Here is a 19,036-nt window from a genome sequence, read left to right as displayed (position 1 = left end):
TTTGGTAACTGTAGTGTGACAACTATTAATGGTATATATCAAATTCTTACCGCTAGGGTGTCGCAAATTGTTTTGGAGAAAACATCATTCTTTGGGGGAAAAAGATTATAAAGAAAGGTTCTCTATGTACAGACGCCAAGCTAGTGAAAAGCTTGGAAAAGAAGAAAACATAAACATGTGATTCAGGTTGTAGTCTCTCTATGGGTTTTCAATCTCACATGTATTAGAGAGATTAACCTTCGTAAAAGACTGTAACCATAGCATCTCCAAAATCTTGAACTCCAGATTATACATATGTATTTTCAAGATTGGGATGATGTTTCTCCAGTATGATCTTCAGCATGCTGAGACGGTAAATGTTTCACATATTAGCAATTGTTGATGGTGGGTTTTGGGCTCGAGCCCAAACCCCTTAACGGGCCAAAACTCTCCAAACAGGCCATGTATCCCTGTGGCCCAGCAGAAGTCCAAGAAAGGCCCAGTCCGATTTTCCACCGACCAAAGGGGTAAAAAGGACATTTCGTACGCACAGTGTACCCTACTTCTGCGCCCTATAAATAGCAAAAAAGAATGTTTGTAAAGGGATCCCGAAATAACCGCTTTCACAGAGAATTTCGTACAACCGTCAGAGTACTTTGCGGCTCGGCTCGTATACTCAGTTTTTAGCTCGTCCATTTTTGTAATCGTCGGCTCGTCATTAAATAAGAGATTCTTCTTTCACCCTTAAGACTCCGAATACGTACTTGTGTGATTTTGAGGATCAACAGTTGGCGCGCCAGGTAGGGGGGAAGCTCGAAGATTTCTCTCATAACTACGAACCGACGAAACAGCAAAGATGACAGACGCATTCCACAACGCACTCGGCGCAAGTGCCTCCAGCTCGGGAGGAGAAGCATGCACGCCAGCAGCCGCGCCGCCTTCGCTACCTCCGACGCCGGAAGGACCTACCGCGGCAGCTATCGGACCGCACCCTGAACCACGTCCTGATGCTCAGATAACTCCCTCGAACGGACGTAACATGACGAACCCACAGGTTAACACTAGAGCCGGGACGAACCAAAGAAGCCAGGACCGCGGCGAACCGGACGACCTGCTTCAAAACATCCTCACGCACCTGAGCCAGCAAGAAGCCAGGACGAACGTGCGACTTGAATCTCTGGCAGCAGCCCAAGCTTGCGCTCAGGATGAAATCAATCGCCTAAGTGCAAGTCAGATGCAAGGTGTGCGACCCGTTCAAGGAAACCAAGTGCCGACCCGGCAAATCCACCCTGTCACTTCGTCAAGCGAAAATACCCGAGACCTAGAGCTCGCCGAACTGCGACGCATTGTCCAGGAAATGAACACAAAGGTTCATAAGGCCACAAGTGCCGCACCGGAACTCGACCGCGTCCTTGAAGAAACGCAGCAAACTCCTTTCACTCGAAGAATAACCAGCGTCTCACTCCGAGGGCGCCAAAAGATAAAGCTCGAGCCCTATAACGGAAAGGGCGATCCAAAAGAATTCCTGACATCATTCGGCATCGCGATCAACCGAGCCGAACTAACCGAAGAGAACTTCGAAGCAGGACAATGCCAGATTTTCACCGAGCATCTAACCGGTGCCGCCCTCAACTGGTTCTCAAGACTTAAGCCGAACTCAATCAGCAGTTATCGTGAACTGTCCGTAACGTTTCTCAAGCATTACTCGCCGCTCATACAGAACCAAACGACCAACGCCGACCTGTGGTCCCTTGCGCAAGGACCCACGGAGTCGCTCCGGTTATTTATCGACCGATTCAAGGACGTCATTACCCGGATCGTCGTCCCAGATGAAGCCGCAATCGTTGCTCTGCGCAACGCGGTATGGTACGATTCTAGGTTTAGGGACGACATCACGCTCCATGTCCCGAGCACGCTCGAGGACGCACTTCATAGAGCTACGAGGTACATCGAATTAGAAGAGGAACGGCTCATTCTGTCACGAAAGCACGGAGTAACAAAGGCATCAGCGCCGAAAGAAACTCCTGTGGTAAAACCTGCGGAGCCAAGACAGCACCTCGACCGCAATACGAGCCAAGGTAGAAAGCCGGCCACGTTCGTCATAAATAGTGAAGACACGGCGCCCAAACAATGGAACAAATGGGCAAGAGAAACTGATGCCATTACTACCGGGCCGGTGTATTGCGAGTATCATAAAAGTAAGGCTCATGCGACGGAAGACTGTCGCTATCTGCAAGGACTCCTCATGGCTAAGTACAAGAGCGGCGGCATCACCATCGAATGTGACCGAGCCCAAGGGGGCAATAAAAACCAAAAACGAAACGAGGCCACTGCTCGGCAATTCCTCCAGGACCGAGCCGACGGAGCAGCTGGAGGCGACGATCAAGCAAACGATTCGGCCAAAAGACAGCGCCATGGCAAAGCTGTCGCCGACGCCCCCGCTGTCGTTCGACAAATCCATATGATCATGGGCGGTCTTCAAAACTGCAACGATTCGGTCCGTTCAATCAAGCAGTGTCGAAAGAAAGCCGAAATGATGGAAACGTGGCCAGTAGCGCCGAGCCAACCTTCCGCGGAGATCGAACCCATTTCTTTCACGAAAGACGACCTCGTCGGAGTCGATCTCCCCCACAACGATCCGTTGGTTGTCGAGCTAATCGTCAGCGATAGTCGAGTTACGCGCGTCATGATCGATACAGGCAGCTCAGTCGACCTAATCTTTAAAGACACCCTCACCGCGATGAACGTAGCTGACCGATGTATAAAGCCGCGTTCTCGACCATTGGCTGGGTTCGATGGCGATTTCATCATGTCTCTCGGCACCATCAAACTACCCACATTTGTTGGCGGAACGATCGCCTGGGTTAAGTTCGTTGTCATCGATAAACCGACGATATACAATGTAATCTTGGGGACACCGTGGCTACATCAAATGCAGGCCGTCGCGTCCACCTATCATCAGTGCGTCAAGTTTCCTACTCATCAAGGAATCTTTACTCTCAAAGGAAATCAGCAAGTAGCGCGGACGTGTTTCCTGATCGAACACAAGAACCGCGCCGAAAAGAAATTATAGCAACCAAAGAAAGAGGAGCCCATGCCCCGCTCCGCAGTAGCAAAGGCACCGGGCAAATCCTACGAGGAATCGGAACTAAGTCGGACGGAACTTGTGAATATCGACGCGTCGGATCCACTACGATGCGTCGGCATCGGAGCTGAAATTAGTCCAGAAATCAAAGCGGCCCTTGTGGCCCTCCTCAAAGAGAATTCGTCAACCTTCGCTTGGAGCGTTGAGGACATGCCTGGAATCGACCCATCGATAACGTCCCACGAGCTAGGCGTGGATCCGACATTCAAACCGGTGAAGCAGAAAAGACGCAAATTGGGTCCGGAACGAGCCAAAGCAGTAAATGACGAGGTCGAAAAGCTACTTGGCGCCGGCTCTATCATCGAAGTCCGATATCCAGAGTGGTTGGCAAATCCCGTCGTAGTCAAAAAGAAAAACGGCAAGTGGCGGGTGTGCGTCGACTTCACTGATCTGAACAAGGCCTGTCCAAAAGATAGCTACCCTTTACCGCATATCGACCGGCTCGTCGAAGCCACAGCAGGGAACGAGCTCCTATCGTTCATGGACGCTTTCTCTGGATACAACCAAATTCTCATGCATAAGGACGATCAGGAAAAGACGTCCTTCATCACCGATCGCGGAACGTACTGCTACAAGGTGATGCCATTCGGCCTGAAAAATGCCAGAGCAACGTATCAGCGCCTCGTCAACAAAATGTTCGCCGAACAGCTCGGCCGAACTGTCGAGGTCTACATCGACGACATGCTCGTTAAGTCATTGAAGGCTGACGACCACGTTCAGAACCTCCGACAATGCTTCGACGTGCTAAACAAATACCAAATGAAGTTAAACCCGGCCAAGTGTACGTTCGCGGTAACTTCCGGTGAGTTCCTAGGCTACGTCGTCACCAAGAGAGGGATAGAAGCCAACCCAAAACAAATTCGCGCTATACTGGAGTTGCCCTCTCCCAGAAACGCCAAGGAAGTACAACGGTTGACCGGCCGGATCGCGGCCCTCAATCGGTTCATCTCAAGGTCGACGGATAAATGTTTGCCGTTCTACAACCTCCTAAAGCGAAGAGACAAGTTTACCTGGGACGACGCAAGCGAGAAAGCGTTCGCCGAACTCAAGACGTATCTGACAACGCCACCAGTGCTCGCAAAACCTGAGAACGGTGAAACTTTATTCTTATACATAGCTGTATCCAGTTGGGCCGTCAGCGGGGTACTAGTACGAGATGACCGCGGCGAACAGAGACCAATCTTCTACATAAGTAAGTCGCTAATCGAGGCCGAGGTCCGATACCCTACAATGGAAAAGGCTGCGTTAGCAGTCGTTACGTCGGCGAGAAAGTTGCGTCCCTACTTCCAATCTCATACCGTGGCCGTGCTTACAAACCAACCTATCAAAGCCGCATTACACAGTCCGAGCCTGTCTGGAAGGATGACCAAGTGGGCCGTCGAACTCAGTGAATACGATATCGACTTCCGGGCTCGACCAGCCATGAAGTCTCAAGTCCTCGCCGACTTCATCGTCGAATTACCAGTAATAGACACGGACGACACCGCACTAAGCACCGATCAGACGAATGGTACTTGGACCCTCTATTCAGACGGCTCGTCCTCTTCGCATGGATCGGGCGTCGGCATCAGGCTCGTGTCCCCAACCGGCGAAATGTTGGAGCAGTCCTTCCGGCTACGTTTCGCGGCGACAAACAACGTCGCCGAATACGAAGCACTTATCGCTGGACTCCGACTCGCAATTGGGATGAACGTCCGACGACTCCGCGCCTTGATCGATTCACAGCTCGTAGCAAGTCAATATAGCGGCGACTACGAAGCAAGAAATGATAGAATGGACGCATACCTCAAGGTCGTCCAGCGTCTGTCCAAACAATTCACAGAGTTTGAGCTAACCAAAATACCGCGGGGAGATAACGCTTCCGCAGACGCCCTAGCAGCGCTAGCCTCAACGTCCGACCCAGACCTTCGTCGCGTCATACCAGTCGAAAGCATCGACCACCCCAGCATTGAAGGGGTCGAATCCATCAACCTTGTGTGCAGCCGCGCCGCACCAGATCCGATAAGCGACCCCGAAGATTGGCGCCTCGAAATACGCGATTTCCTGTCAGATGGGACGGTTCCGGTGGACAAATGGGAAGCACGGCGTCTACGCGCCAAATCGTCAAAATATGCTCTATACCGCGAATGCTTACTTCGGTACAACGCCTCTGGGGCAGTGCTCAGCTGCCTCCATAAGGCGGACGCGGCAAAAGTCATGAAAGAAACACATGAGGGAGCAGGTGGAAACCACTCAGGAGGACGATCTCTCGCACTCAAAATCAGAAAGCTCGGTTACTACTGGCCGACGATGATCTCGGATTGTAAAAACTACGTGCTCAAATGCGAGCAATGCCAACGGCACGCCCCCGTCATCCACCAGCCGACCGAACTGATGAAAGCTGGCGCCGCGCCATACCCTTTCATGCGTTGGGCCATGGACGTCGTTGGTCCACTTCCAGCTTCGCGGCAAAAACGCTTCATCCTCGTCATGACTGATTACTTCACCAAATGGGTCGAAGCCGAATCCTATGCAACGATCAAAGCCAAAGACGTACAAAACTTCGTTTGGAAATACATCATTTGTCGGCACGGCCTACCGTACGAAATAATCACGGACAACGGCTCACAGTTTATTTCGCAACAGTTCGAAGATTTCTGCGCTAGCTGGAGAATTCGTCTGAACAAGTCAACACCGCGTTACCCCCAAGGCAACGGCCAGGCTGAGGCAACAAACAAAACAATCCTCGCCGGACTCAAGAAACGGCTAGAAGCCAAAAAAGGAGTCTGGGCAGACGAACTCGATGGCGTCCTATGGTCATACAGAACGACCCCGCGCAGCGCCACCGAACAGACTCCGTTTTCATTAGCCTACGGAATGGAAGCGATGGCCCCGGCCGAAGTAGGGTGTACGAGCCTCCGACGTTCCATGATGATACAGAATAATGACCTCAACGATGAAATGATGAGGCACAGTCTCGACGACCTGGAAGAAAACCGCAACACCGCGCTATGTCGAATCCAGAATTATCAACTCGCCGCAGCGAAATACTACAACAAGAAAGTCCATAATCGGCATTTTAGCGAAGGAGACCTCGTCCTCAGAAAAGTGTTCGAAAACACGGCCGAACTCAACGCCGGGAAGCTAGGCGCGAACTGGGAAGGTCCCTATCAGATATCGAAGATTGTCCGACCCGGAGACTACGAACTCCTCACAATGTCCGGCGTCGAAGTCCCCCGCACATGGAATTCGATGCATCTGAAGCGATACTATTATTAAAAAAAAAAAAAAAAAAAAAAAAAAAAAAAAAAAAAGGGGAGCTCGGCCTTACCGACGCCTCACTATGTAATGTGAACTACGAGCGGCTTGATCCCTCCGATCAGAGGGTACGTAGGCAGCCTCGTTTACGAGGCACAGCTGCAAATATTAATAAAATCTATCTTTTTAAAAGACAAACGAAACGAAATACATTAGCACCCTGGCCCGGTGTCTAATCGAACGAAAGCCGAGTTCCATACTCGCACGATTAAAACGACTGGTCACGTAAGCCGAGGCCGAACTCGCAATCACGCTCGTTTTAATCATTCGAACAGGATAAGCCGACCCCGGAGGTCGCACCTAAAACTGTTCTGGGTCCAACCCAAACACGATTATCGACCAAGTTATTGAGGTCGTCCCCAATAACTTGCGCGGTACGACCTCGTAGGTCGTACCACCAAGTGTCTTGGATCCAACCCAAACACGATTATCGACCAAGTTATTGAGGTCGTCCTCAATAACCTGCGCGGAACGATATCGACGGCATACGAAAAAGATAGCAAACGAAATAGATATTCAATAAAGGAAAAGCCAACAGAAGTGGCAAGAGTCTTACAAAAGCCGACTACGCGGCAAATAACTTAAAAAAAATAATAATAACATAAAAACTCAAGACGCGGCCTCGTCTTGAGGAGGATCTCCGATCTGGGCGTCGCCATCACCAACGACTTGGTCGACGGCCTCGACGTCACCATCAACGACTTCGGTTTCTTCAGCAGCGAGAGAGCCCGTGAAGAGATTTCCGACGTCATTCCAGCCTTCCTCCAACTCGGCAATGTCGAACGCATTGACCTCGTTCTTAAGCTCTTCCGCATCAGCTTCAAGCCTCTCAATTACGTCCTTGGAGTTCAAGACGACCTCCCCAGTTTCAGCCAGCGCCTTCAGCAGGTCAACGCTCCCAACCGCCTGATTATAATCGAGGAACTTGGGATATGCCGCGTCCCTGGTAGTAAAATGCCTCTGAATCCCGTCGAGACGTTGCTGAAATTGGTCTGCAGCCTCCTTGAGAGCCTTACGAGCGTATTCGGTGCGCCGCTTCCGAAGCCTTGCCTCCTCGGCTTGTGACTGCTCGGCCAAGTTCTTAAAGTCAACACGGGACTTCGACAACTCCTCAAGACAACGCTCCCGTTCTGAAAGAGCGTTATCCCGTTCCTCCTTCAGTTTGGCGACCTCCTCGCGAAGAAGCTGCACCTCGGAGTTGGCACTCTCCAAGCCCTTCGACGCCTGATCAGCCCTCCTCGTCTCGGCTGCCAAGGCCCTCTGGTGATCCTTCGAGGCCGTGTTCTGCTCAGAAACGACGCGGAGACGACGCTCGTACATATACGCCATCCTGTCAATCGCGCCGATGGCCTACAAGAAAAAAGTAGAAACTGGGTTAGAGAACAAAACACTTAAAAGTATTACGAAAGTTCTTAGGACATTACCGCAACGGTCTTCTTCGCAGCGTCAGTGAACGCCGTTCTCTCCCACATATCTTGAAGCTCGAAGAAGGGAGATGGACCGACGTGAAGCTTGCGGAACAGCTCCGCACAGGATGTGGAATCAGTCGAGATATGGACGTCGCGCCCGTTATAATCATATCGCCACCTATAATCAGGGGCCCAGGCCGTCCTTTGTCTCTTGGTCGGGTCCGAACGCGCCGGTTCGGACTCATCAGCAGCCCGCTTCTTGGTCGGCTCGACCTGAGAGTTGTCATACAAAATAACCTCCCTGCCGCCTAGGGGCACATCATGAGAAGTCTCGGCAATAGGTAGCTTAGCTGACCGCGCTTCAGCCACCTCCTTCTCCCTCCTCTCCCTCTCTGCGTCGGATCTTGCTTCCGAACGATCGGCACCGACAACGTCATGACCGCGTCGATCACGACGGTCACCCTCATCTCTCCTGTCCCGACGACCTGAAGATCGTCGCTCACTCTCCTTAGCCTCATGTTCGGCTAAGGAAAGACGTTTCCCTAAGGCCATGGCCTCGTCTTCCTCCCGGCTCATCCTCTTCGACGGCGTCACCGACGACTTCTTCTTGTATCGTGATGAGTAATCACCCACCGCGTCAACATTCATTTTTCCCATAATCTTCGAAGGAGCTGGTGTGTGAAAGAAAAGGGAGAGAAGAATGTAAGAAAAAGCGTACGCACTCATCAAACGAATAAGGGAAGAAAGGAAAGATCAAGGCCGACCTGGAGTCTTGTTAGCCTTCCTTGCTTTCGAAGAACCTCCTCTTCGGCTCGTTTTCTTAGACTTTGAGGAAGGGCGACGAACAGGGTCTTCTTCGTTTGGCCAGGTATACGGGCACAAAGCTAGAATCTTCTTGACGTCGTCGCGAAGTTTCTCAGGATACGGGTCCAAGATCTTGGGACAACGAACTACAAGAGGAAAAGAAACGAGAAAAATATGTCAGATAGACAATAAATTAACAAGGGATCGACCTCGGAGGGATAAGCAAACTACCGGGTGAAATAGTCCACCCATGGTAATTTGTGACGACCACGTCCCCCGCGGAATCGTTGTCGATCTTAACAAAGAAGTACCAACGAAGCCAGTCGTTGGTCTTACTCTTCGCACCGACAACCAACTTTGGGGTCAGCGAAGACTGAGTATACACCAAGCCCGGCTTGGATTTCTCGAAATTCTTCTTCGTCGTCAGTTCCTCATACAGAGAACAACGAGGTTCGACGCCGCACTGCTTGGCCAAACGAATCAGGCCGTAAGCATTCCGGATAGCAGCCGGAGAAAGTTGCGCGAACGCCATTTTTCGCCGCGAAGCGTACTGAAGCAAGAACGCCGGAATTGGAAAAGTCAGCCCGCAGTCAGTGATGAGCTTTTCGTATACGCAAAGATATCCAGGCGGAGCAGTCCAGGGACGATCCCACGGATTCGGGATGAGCGTATTCAGGGAAGCTGGAGCATCGCAAAAATGGAGAGAAAGCTCAATCGTCTCGCTCGTCGACGACGTCGGGTGAAGGTAATCCGGAATTCCCGGTGCTGGTCCACCAGGCTGAACACACCCAACCGGGGCGGGCGCCCGCCTCGCCAATGGAATGATGTCCAAACGATCGGCGACATCAGACGACGGGCCAACAGAACGAGCCGCTCTAACGATAGAAGATTTGCGTCTGATGAGCGGTACGTCATCCTCATCCGTAGACGCCGCGTCACTATCGTCATCACGGAGGCGCATGGTTGCAACGGACCTAGGATTTGCACTCGGTCCGGCTGCTCCCACGCGACTTTCGAGCTCGCGACGTCGTAGCTCTGCAACAGCCGGAGAATCTCTGGCAACGGACGAGGCCGACGATCCGGAAGAGGTTCTAGATCTACGACCCCGGGAATTGCTGACGGATTCGTTGAGGAAACGATCAACAGACCGGATATTTGACTCGTCGGAAGTACGAGATCGGCGATGGTCGGAGATGGAGTCGAAAGAACCGATACTTGAAGACATAATCGGAAAATAAGAAAAGACGCGCTGAGAAAAAGGAGAGAGAACAGAGAGAATACCTTCGAAATTGATGCGGAGAAAGAATGAAAGGAATGAGGAGGAAGCGAAGTATTTATAGAGGAAGTCGGTCGAAGAAAAAAACCGCGTCATCATCACGCCTCGAAGAACGGCGTAATCATCACGACCTCGCCGCCTTCAACACGCGAACGACCCGTTTTCCAACGTCTCGGGAGCGGCAGTGGACGAATCAGAAGAGAGCGTCCATCACACGCGCCTCGAAAACACGCGAAGGAAGTCGAAGCGAGAACGGCGAAATGATTGAAACCCTAGCCGCGTCATCACTACGCACTAGGGTTGGGGGGCTACTGTTGATGGTGGGTTTTGGGCTCGAGCCCAAACCCCTTAACGGGCCAAAACTCTCCAAACAGGCCATGTATCCCTGTGGCCCAGCAGAAGCCCAAGAAAGGCCCAGTCCGATTTTCCACCGACCAAAGGGGTAAAAAGGACATTTCGTACGCACAGTGTACCCTACTTCTGCGCCCTATAAATAGCAAAAAAGAATGTTTGTAAAGGGATCCCGAAATAACCGCTTTCACAGAGAATTTCGTACAACCGTCAGAGTACTTTGCGGCTCGGCTCGTATACTCAGTTTTTAGCTCGTCCATTTTTGTAATCGTCGGCTCGTCATTAAATAAGAGATTCTTCTTTCACCCTTAAGACTCCGAATACGTACTTGTGTGATTTTGAGGATCAACAGCAATGAGCATTATTTACTGATACTAACGTGAAAAGAAAACAAAGTAGCAGTAAGGCAAATGGATTTGACTGTCCAACCACCCTCAAAATGTCGCGGTTAGGGACAAGCAACAGTTGTGAAACTGACAAGAAACCCAATGCATGCTCAGAGACTATTGCGAAGATGAAAGATGTTGATTGATATAAGGATATTGTCACAGAGTTTCCCTAGCCACGAGATGCAAATGCAAGGTAGAGTATACACAACTACTGTATAAGAAAACAATCCTAAACAAACGGGTATTTCAGGTGTTAACAGTTTCAAAACTACTGACCGCACGAGAAGTAATCCAGGGAGGTGGAGGCCAAAACAGCTTAGCATATTCAGGGAGTTTTTGCACCAGCTCTATTTTGCCAGTCCTCAAATCAAACACTCCCAAATCTCGATCTTGCATAGCGCCCAAGTCTTCCCCATTGAAGACATTACCATTGAAGAACACGGAGCTTCCATCACAGGTAGGTAAAATATCAGAAGCTGAGGCGGAAAAGGTGGAATCATCACCAAGGAACAACATCTTATCCTCAAGATCGTAAACATCAACCCAACTCTCCTCTCTTTCCACAAATCTATACACTTTAAATTTAACCGTTCTCTCATTCATATAAAACGCAGGATGCTCGAAAATCTCCTCGACGAATCCAGGATCCCCTTCCACTGCCTCTAAACTCAAATACATATCAACAAGCAACATTTCACCACAAGATTCAATCAAAAACTTCTTATCACCACCAAACACAGGACTCGCGACCAACGTCAATTTCAAAGAACTGTAATCCACAACCACAGTCCTCCCGTTGTTATCAACCGCAAAGAAACGTCCATCGAACAAAATCACATCATCATAAGGAGAAGGCATGTCATTAATCACAGTCCAAGCTCGATCCCAAGACCTAAACACAGCTAACTTCCCCGAAACATGAATCGTAAGCAACACAAATTTATACTCAACATCACAATCTAGATACTTAACAACAGCTTTCTCCAAGTATAAACTCTCTACAATATCACCAACAGTATTGAAATAATGAAGCTTAAACTCTCGACCCAATTCTCGAACCTTAAACTTCGACATATCGAGAACATGAGGGAAATTCTCAGGAATTGAGTTTCTTTTATCACATAACGGATCTAAAAGAGTCACCTTACGAGGAACATTAAGATCTTCCTCGACTTTGATCAACCATCCAAACGAATCTGCTTCGTTGTGTGGTGGTTCATGAGGCTTGATAAGTAAGATACTCCGCTGCGAGAGACGGAAACCTACGGCGGAATCAGGGAAGAGGCTACCACCGTTATCGGGGAGGATCGGGAGGTGATGTGTTGGGAGCGGACGTTTTGGCTCGGCGGCGGATCGCCATGAAGAACAAACGGAACGGAATTGGACGAGATCGAAGGAAGATTCTAGAGATTTTGAGATTAGGTCTAAGAGATCCTTCGGGAGTGTAGACCAATCCACCATTGTTGAGATTGAATTAGCTTTGAACTTTAGAAATGCCGGAGAAAGACACAATTACAACGATGAGATTTGACCCGACCCGAATCTATTACGGGTCGAATAACTCACTGGGTCCCACAACCACGTGTAGTGGTGGACATATTAACCGAGTCGAACCATGATTTATCAATACCAAAACAGGAACCATAATTTATCAATACCAAAACGGGATAGAGAATTATCCGAACTAAGCCTGGAGATTCGGATTTCTGATCGGATTCAATTATGATTTTTCTGGATTCGGATAATTCGGATAGGAGAGTTTATTATCTGTTTAGATTTTATTACTATTCTGTTCGGACTCGGATCGTTTTTCGGAAATAAGAAAAAAATAACTAAAAAATTGTTCAATTTAATAAAAATTGGTTTAATCTTACTAAAATTTGGTTAAATTTTGCAACAAAATATGTAATTTTTACAAATATAACTAAATGATTTCGGATATATAAGTTTATTTCGAGTTTTCGGATATATTTTTCGGTTTTTAGTTCGGATCGGATTCGGTTCGGGTAATTCGGATAGAACAATTTATTATCCGTTTGAGTTTTGTGACTTTTTAGTTCGGATTTCAGGTTTTATGTCCAGGCCTAATCCGAACCAAATCTAACTGAACAAACCGAATTTGAATTCCGGTTTTAGTTGGGACTTATTTCGGTCTACTATATAAAACGTTGACGTTTTGTATGATATCAATATTTTAATGTCCTTGTAAAATGGATCGAGGGAATCTAAAAATTCAGACATTTAAAGATGAGATCGGTCGGACACAGAACGAGATCGCCACAATTTCCGCAATTTACTTGATCAGGAAAGAGAGACTCCGTCGATGGCGACCACCGTCTTATGTGGCGGAGGAGGAGATGTTGACGGTTGCGATGGAGAGAGAAGCCTGGATCTGTTACCGGCGGCTCTCTTGGAGACTATAATGACGAAACTCGACGTTGGGTCTCTCTGCTCGTTGGCTTCTACTTGCAAAACACTTAAGAGCTGTGTTACTCGTGTCCTCACCTTCACTCCTAACTTCCACATCTTCGTAAGTCTCCACATTTCTTTAAGGGTTTGATTTGGATTTCGATTTCAGACTGAAATTGTATATAAAAGTTTTTGTCTTTTTTGATCTTTTTTTTTGTTGCTGTGGTTTTGGGATTTCAGAATGTTTCATTGTCGATGGAAACTGTTAGACCATTGTTGTTTCCGAATCAACAACTCTCAAGTCTCAAGCTTGATTGTGGAAGACTTGGTAATTCAGCTATTGATATATTGGTACGTCCTTCTCTGAGGGAGATTTCTCTTCACAATTGTCGGGATTTCAGCGGCGATCTAATCTCTGAAATCGGGAGGAGATGCAAGGATTTGAGGTATGTGTGTGTGTGTGTGATGCATCTGATATATGAGGAAGCTTTCCATTGTTGTGTCTAACGGATTGGTCATTGTTCCTGAAACTTCAGGCTCCTATGTTTGGGTTCAGTGGCGGAGAAAGTTGGTCGAAGTATTAGTCGTTGTGCTTTCGAAGATTTACTAAATGGTTGCTCCCATTTAGAGGTTTAAATCCTTAATCAACCTTTTGATGGTATATATCTTGTCTAGTGTTGATTGTCTATGTAATGGAATCATGCCGTTATGTTGTATTTGGCAGGTCTTAGCACTCATGTTTGACCTCTCATTGTATCTGCGTCCTGGTGATGGTCGCATCTTTGGATTGGTATCTGATAAATTGACTCATCTGGAGCTAGGACACATCTCGTCAAGGATGATGACTCAACTACTTACATCAACTGAAATCTCGGGGCAAGACAGCAGCCGGGTTACATCTACTGTGCTACAAAATGTTCAGCAGTTGCGCCTCTCAGTGGATTGCATTACTGATGCTGTGGTTAAGGCGATATCGAAATCTCTTACATCTTTGATAGATTTGGACATAAGAGATGCGCCCCTTGAGGATCCAAGACAACTATCAGACCTCACGGATTTTGGGCTTCATGAGATCAATCAAAACGGTAAGTTGAAGCACCTCTCTCTAATCCGTAGTCAGGAGTTTCACCCTACTTATTTCCGGCGAGTTAGTGATCAAGGAATGCTTTTTCTTGCTGATAAATGCTTGGGCATGGAAAGCATTTGTCTTGGTGGCTTTTGTCGGGTAACAGATGCTGGTTTCAAGACTATTCTTCACTCTTGCGCTAGCCTCTCCAAGTTTAGCATATATCATGGACCTAAGTTGACGGATCTTGTCTTCCATGACATCTTAGCAACTACTTTATCGCTTAGTCATGTTTGCTTAAGAAGGTGCCATCTTCTTACGGACCACGCAATTCAAAAGCTGGCGTCAAGTCTCAAACTGGAGAATCTTGACCTCAGAGGGTGCAGAAACCTGAGGGATGGAACCTTAAAAGCCGTATCTCATCTGCCAAAACTGAAGGTTTTACTTCTTGATGGCACCGATATTAGCGACACAGGGCTTTCTTACCTAAAAGAGGGACTTTTGGACTCCCTAGTTTCTTTATCTGTCAGAGGGTGCAGAAATTTAACAGATAAGTTCATGTCTACCTTATTTGACGGATCCTCAAAACTGGTGCTGCGTGAACTCGACTTGTCTAATCTTCCTAATCTAACAGATGCTGCCATTTTTGCTCTAGCAAAATCTGGAGCCCCAATCACAAAACTGCAACTAAGAGAGTGTAGACTCATAGGGGATGCCTCAGTCATGGCTCTTGCTTCTACACGGGTTTACGAAGACGAATGCCCTGGAAGTAGTTTGTGTTTGTTGGATCTTTACGACTGTGGAGGCATCACACAACTCTCGTTCAAATGGCTAAAGAAACCGTTTTTCCCGAGGCTTAAATGGTTAGGGATCACAGGAAGTGTAAACAGAGATATCGTAGATGCCTTGGCAAGGAGACGACCACATTTACAGGTCTCTTGCCGTGGAGAAGAGCTTGGAAATGATGGGGAAGACGACTGGGACTCTGCAGACATACACCAACACATAGAAGCACAAGAAGATGAACTTGAACAGTGGATTCTTGGAGATGAAGGTGATGTTGAAATGGAGGACGCAGAAGACGATAGTGAAGAAGACGCAAGTGAAGAAGACTGATAAATCTGAAACTATATGGGTAAACACCAATTCTCTTAATCTTTACTTTAGGTTTTAATTTTTTTTATGTTCTCTTTTTTTTTTCTTAGCTCTTGTGGTTATTGTTGTTGGTGTTATTGTTGTTGTTGTTGGTGATGTTGTTGTTCTAATCATCTCATGTTTCTTTAACTCTGGTCTTGAATATTTGAATAAAGGATATCTAGAGATTGTGATGTGTTTTTTTTTTTTGGTAAAAATTAGAGTTTGATAAAAGAAAATAAAATATTTAAGGTGGAATCGTTTTGGATTTTAATTATTAAATTTGGTTCAATTTAACATGAATTTTAGTTGCTATATATACTATAAAGATTGAATCTTTTATAACCAATATTGATCATAGTAACTTAACAAAAGGACCAAGAAAAATTAATAATCTAATATTTGTAATTTGCTTATAATCTCATGCCATTATTTACACGTAACGTTTATTTCTAATTAACGTAAGCTTTTGTACCATGCATCACAACAATCGGCGAAGTTTTTGTTTCTTTTTCTAAAAATTCGTAATTTTGTTTGTGCAAATTTTTTATTCTAGATTTAATAATTTATTATTTTTCAAATGGATTTCAGAAATTCCTTCAAATCTCATAGCTCATACAAACAAATTCGAAGCCCTGGTGATCAAAGCGAGCCAAGCCCTGAACATCTTCCTATCCTCCACGATCACGATCACCATCCTGATCATTCCAGCATGGTCATCGATGACCCGAAACCCGAAAGCACTCGTTCTAGCCTCGATGATGGTCGTAACGCACCTGTAGAACGTGATGCCAGTTACAAATTTTGGCAAGACAACACTGGAACACCCACCGATGACACGGCGGTGAGAACAAGTGATAAAGATCCAATCGCTACTATTCGAAAAGGCGATAGATTAAGCGGTAGTTTCGATTTCGCGCAAGGGAAGCTACCGGTTGAGGATTCTCCAACGAAAATGGTTGCCGGAGAACCTATGAATCGACAATGGAGAGGTAGAAATAATGAAGAGATCACACTTGATGTTGATCAAGAAAATGATGATGTAAGTCACCAGACAATGCCTACGCCTACATCAACGGCTCGAACCTCGTTTGATGCGTCTAGAGAATTGAGAGTCTCTTTTAACGTTCGTAGAGCGGGTGGTACGTTTGTTGCTGGTTCGGTTCCTTCTTCGTCTTCTCATTCGACTACTTCTTCGTCCGCTACAATGCGGACGAATCAGGAGCAGCCGCAACAGCAGGAGGATGAGGTTGTTAGATGTACTTCGAACATGTCGTTTCAGAGGAAATCAGAGCTTATTTCGAGAGTTAAGACAAGGTCTAGGCTTCAAGATCCGCCACGTGAGGAAGAGACCCCTTACTCGGGTTGGAGATCGGGTCAGTTGAAATCCGGGTTACTTGGTGATATTGATGAAGAGGATGATCCATTAGCGGAAGAAGATGTACCAGATGAGTATAAAAGAGGGAAGCTTGACGCCATTACATTGCTCCAGTGGCTTAGCTTAATCGCTATTATAGCTGCATTGGCGTGTAGTTTATCGATTCAGTCTTGGAAGAAAGTTAGAGTTTGGAACCTTCACTTATGGAAATGGGAAGTGTTTTTGCTGGTTCTTATATGTGGGAGGTTGGTTTCGGGTTGGGGAATCCGAATTGTTGTCTTCTTCATCGAGAGAAACTTCCTTTTGCGAAAACGTGTTCTTTACTTCGTATACGGTGTGCGTAGAGCTGTTCAGAATTGCCTCTGGCTCGGCCTAGTTCTTCTCGCTTGGCATTTCTTGTTCGATAAGAAAGTTCAAAGAGAGACAAGGAGCAGGTTTCTTCCTTACGTTACTAAAATCTTGGTGTGTTTCTTGTTAAGCACTATCTTGTGGTTGATCAAGACACTAGTGGTTAAAGTTCTAGCCTCTTCTTTCCACGTCAGTACTTACTTTGATCGGATTCAAGAAGCGTTGTTTAACCAGTATGTGATCGAGACGTTATCGGGTCCTCCCATGCTTGAAATGAGCAGGATTGAAGAAGAGGAAGAGCGTGCGCAAGATGAGATATTCAAGATGCAGAACGCGGGTGCTAATTTACCTCCTGATCTTTGCGCGGCTGCGTTTCCACCTGGTAAAAGCGGGCGAGTGTTGAATCCGAAGCTCTCCCCGATCATCCCGAAAACCACAACTGATAACGGAATCAGCATGGAACACCTTCACAGGATGAATCATAAGAACATCTCAGCTTGGAACATGAAAAGGCTAATGAAGATTGTGAGAAATGTTTCCCTCACCACATTGGACGAACAGATGCTGGAAAGCACATACGAAGATGAATCCACCCGCCAGATACGAAGCGAAAAAGAAGCAAAAGCAGCGGCAAGGAAGATTTTCAAGAACGTTGAGCAACGTGGCGCAAAGTGAGTCTACATTTACAATTACTTTCATTATTAGAATCCAATTTTAGTTTCACTAATAAACTCATCTGAATGACAAAAGGTACATTTACCTAGAGGATTTGATGAGATTTTTGCGGGAAGACGAGGCGATGAAGACCATGGGCCTCTTCGAAGGTGCACCGGAGACCAAAAGGATTAGCAAATCAGCCTTAAAGAACTGGCTGGTAATTGTTAATTTTCTGCATTGACCTTACTAGAAAAAGATTCACCAGATTAATTTCTGCTGTGTATATATATCACTCCGTTGTTGACTTTGATTAGGTCAATGCTTTCAGAGAGCGACGAGCTCTTGCCCTGACACTCAACGACACCAAGACAGCAGTGAACAAGCTCCATCACATGATTAATATTGTCACTGCCATTGTCATTGTTGTCATATGGCTTGTCCTTCTTGAAATTGCTTCCTCCAAGGTACTTCTATTTGTAAGTTCACAAGTTGTACTCTTGGCCTTCATCTTTGGGAACACTGTCAAGACCGTCTTCGAGTCCATCATCTTCTTATTCATTGTACACCCTTACGATGTTGGTGATCGCTGTGAGATTGACAGTGTACAGGTATGTGCATGTGCCTTTGCAATGTAACCCGCAAGAATCTTATTAATTGGCTAACAAAAGGTTAATGAAATGAAATCCAGTTGGTGGTGGAGGAGATGAACATACTCACTACGGTGTTCTTGAGATACGACAATCTAAAGATTATGTATCCGAATAGTCTTTTGTGGCAAAAATCAATCAACAATTACTACCGCAGTCCGGACATGGGAGATGCAATCGAGTTTTGTGTCCACATTACTACTCCTCTTGAAAAGATCGCCGTGATCAAGCAGAGAATATCAAAGTAAGACTTACCCATTTAATGCTTATGCGCGTTTTTATACCGGTATGCTAACTAACTTACCGCAATGTAGCTACATCGACAACAAGCCAGAGTATTGGTACCCACAAGCCAAAATCATTGTAAAAGATTTGGAAGATTTGCACATAGTAAGACTAGCAATATGGCCATGTCACAGGATTAATCACCAAGACATGGCTGAAAGATGGACAAGAAGAGCCGTCTTAGTCGAAGAAGTGATTAAGATCCTCCTCGAACTCGACATTCAACACCGGTTTTATCCACTCGATATCAATGTACGAACAATGCCTACCGTTGTCTCTAGCAGAGTTCCACCTGGCTGGTCACAAAACCAACCTGCCTGAAATTTTGATGAACAACCCAACAGAGGTTGATGTTTATTTCTTTTTGCCTCAAACGAGTCAACAATTTTGTAACCAAACAAACATTAATCTAATTAATTAGTTCCTATAACCACAATTTTGACATCTAAAAAAAAAATTCAA

General features: G+C 46.7%; 4 protein-coding genes across 5 annotated transcripts; 2 read left to right on the top strand and 2 right to left on the bottom strand.

Annotated features, from left to right (window-relative positions):
• Nucleotides 1-16: 16 nt before the first annotated feature.
• LOC9322158 (F-box protein SKIP23) lies at nt 17-12,190 on the bottom strand. Its single transcript, XM_021032764.1, has 2 exons — nt 10,927-12,190; nt 17-344 (listed from the first exon to the last, which is right to left on the bottom strand). Exons 1-2 carry the CDS (start codon nt 12,109-12,111, stop codon nt 303-305), a joined length of 1,227 nt encoding a protein of 408 aa, XP_020888423.1. The 5' UTR covers nt 12,112-12,190; the 3' UTR covers nt 17-302.
• On the bottom strand, nt 6,919-8,574 carry LOC110230286. Its single transcript, XM_021032763.1, has 2 exons — nt 7,846-8,574; nt 6,919-7,771 (listed from the first exon to the last, which is right to left on the bottom strand). The coding sequence occupies exons 1-2, from the start codon at nt 8,554-8,556 to the stop codon at nt 7,031-7,033; spliced, it is 1,452 nt and encodes a 483-aa protein (XP_020888422.1). The 5' UTR covers nt 8,557-8,574; the 3' UTR covers nt 6,919-7,030.
• A 666-nt stretch (nt 12,191-12,856) lies between the features above and the next one.
• On the top strand, nt 12,857-15,459 carry LOC9322157 (F-box/LRR-repeat protein 10). Its single transcript, XM_002886045.2, has 4 exons — nt 12,857-13,180; nt 13,300-13,505; nt 13,596-13,689; nt 13,784-15,459. The coding sequence occupies exons 1-4, from the start codon at nt 12,974-12,976 to the stop codon at nt 15,239-15,241; spliced, it is 1,965 nt and encodes a 654-aa protein (XP_002886091.1). The 5' UTR covers nt 12,857-12,973; the 3' UTR covers nt 15,242-15,459.
• A 353-nt stretch (nt 15,460-15,812) lies between these two features.
• LOC9322156 (mechanosensitive ion channel protein 8) lies at nt 15,813-19,004 on the top strand. Of its 2 annotated transcripts, XM_021030264.1 has the most exons (5): nt 15,813-17,656; nt 17,736-17,859; nt 17,957-18,250; nt 18,331-18,533; nt 18,604-19,004. In XM_021030264.1, exons 1-5 carry the CDS (start codon nt 15,840-15,842, stop codon nt 18,893-18,895), a joined length of 2,730 nt encoding a protein of 909 aa, XP_020885923.1. In that variant the 5' UTR covers nt 15,813-15,839; the 3' UTR covers nt 18,896-19,004. The 2 variants fall into 2 exon arrangements, with proteins under 2 accessions (XP_020885923.1, XP_020885924.1); XM_021030265.1 differs by lacking the exons at nt 18,331-18,533; nt 18,604-19,004 and having other exon boundaries at nt 17,971-18,128.
• Nucleotides 19,005-19,036: the final 32 nt, after the last annotated feature.

The sequence above is a fragment of the Arabidopsis lyrata genome (genome assembly GCF_000004255.2).
Source record: "Arabidopsis lyrata subsp. lyrata unplaced genomic scaffold ARALYscaffold_3, whole genome shotgun sequence".
NCBI lineage: Eukaryota > Viridiplantae > Streptophyta > Magnoliopsida > Brassicales > Brassicaceae > Arabidopsis > Arabidopsis lyrata.
The sequence above is the reverse complement of the archived record's forward strand: the minus strand, read 5'-3'. Positions and strand labels throughout refer to the sequence as shown.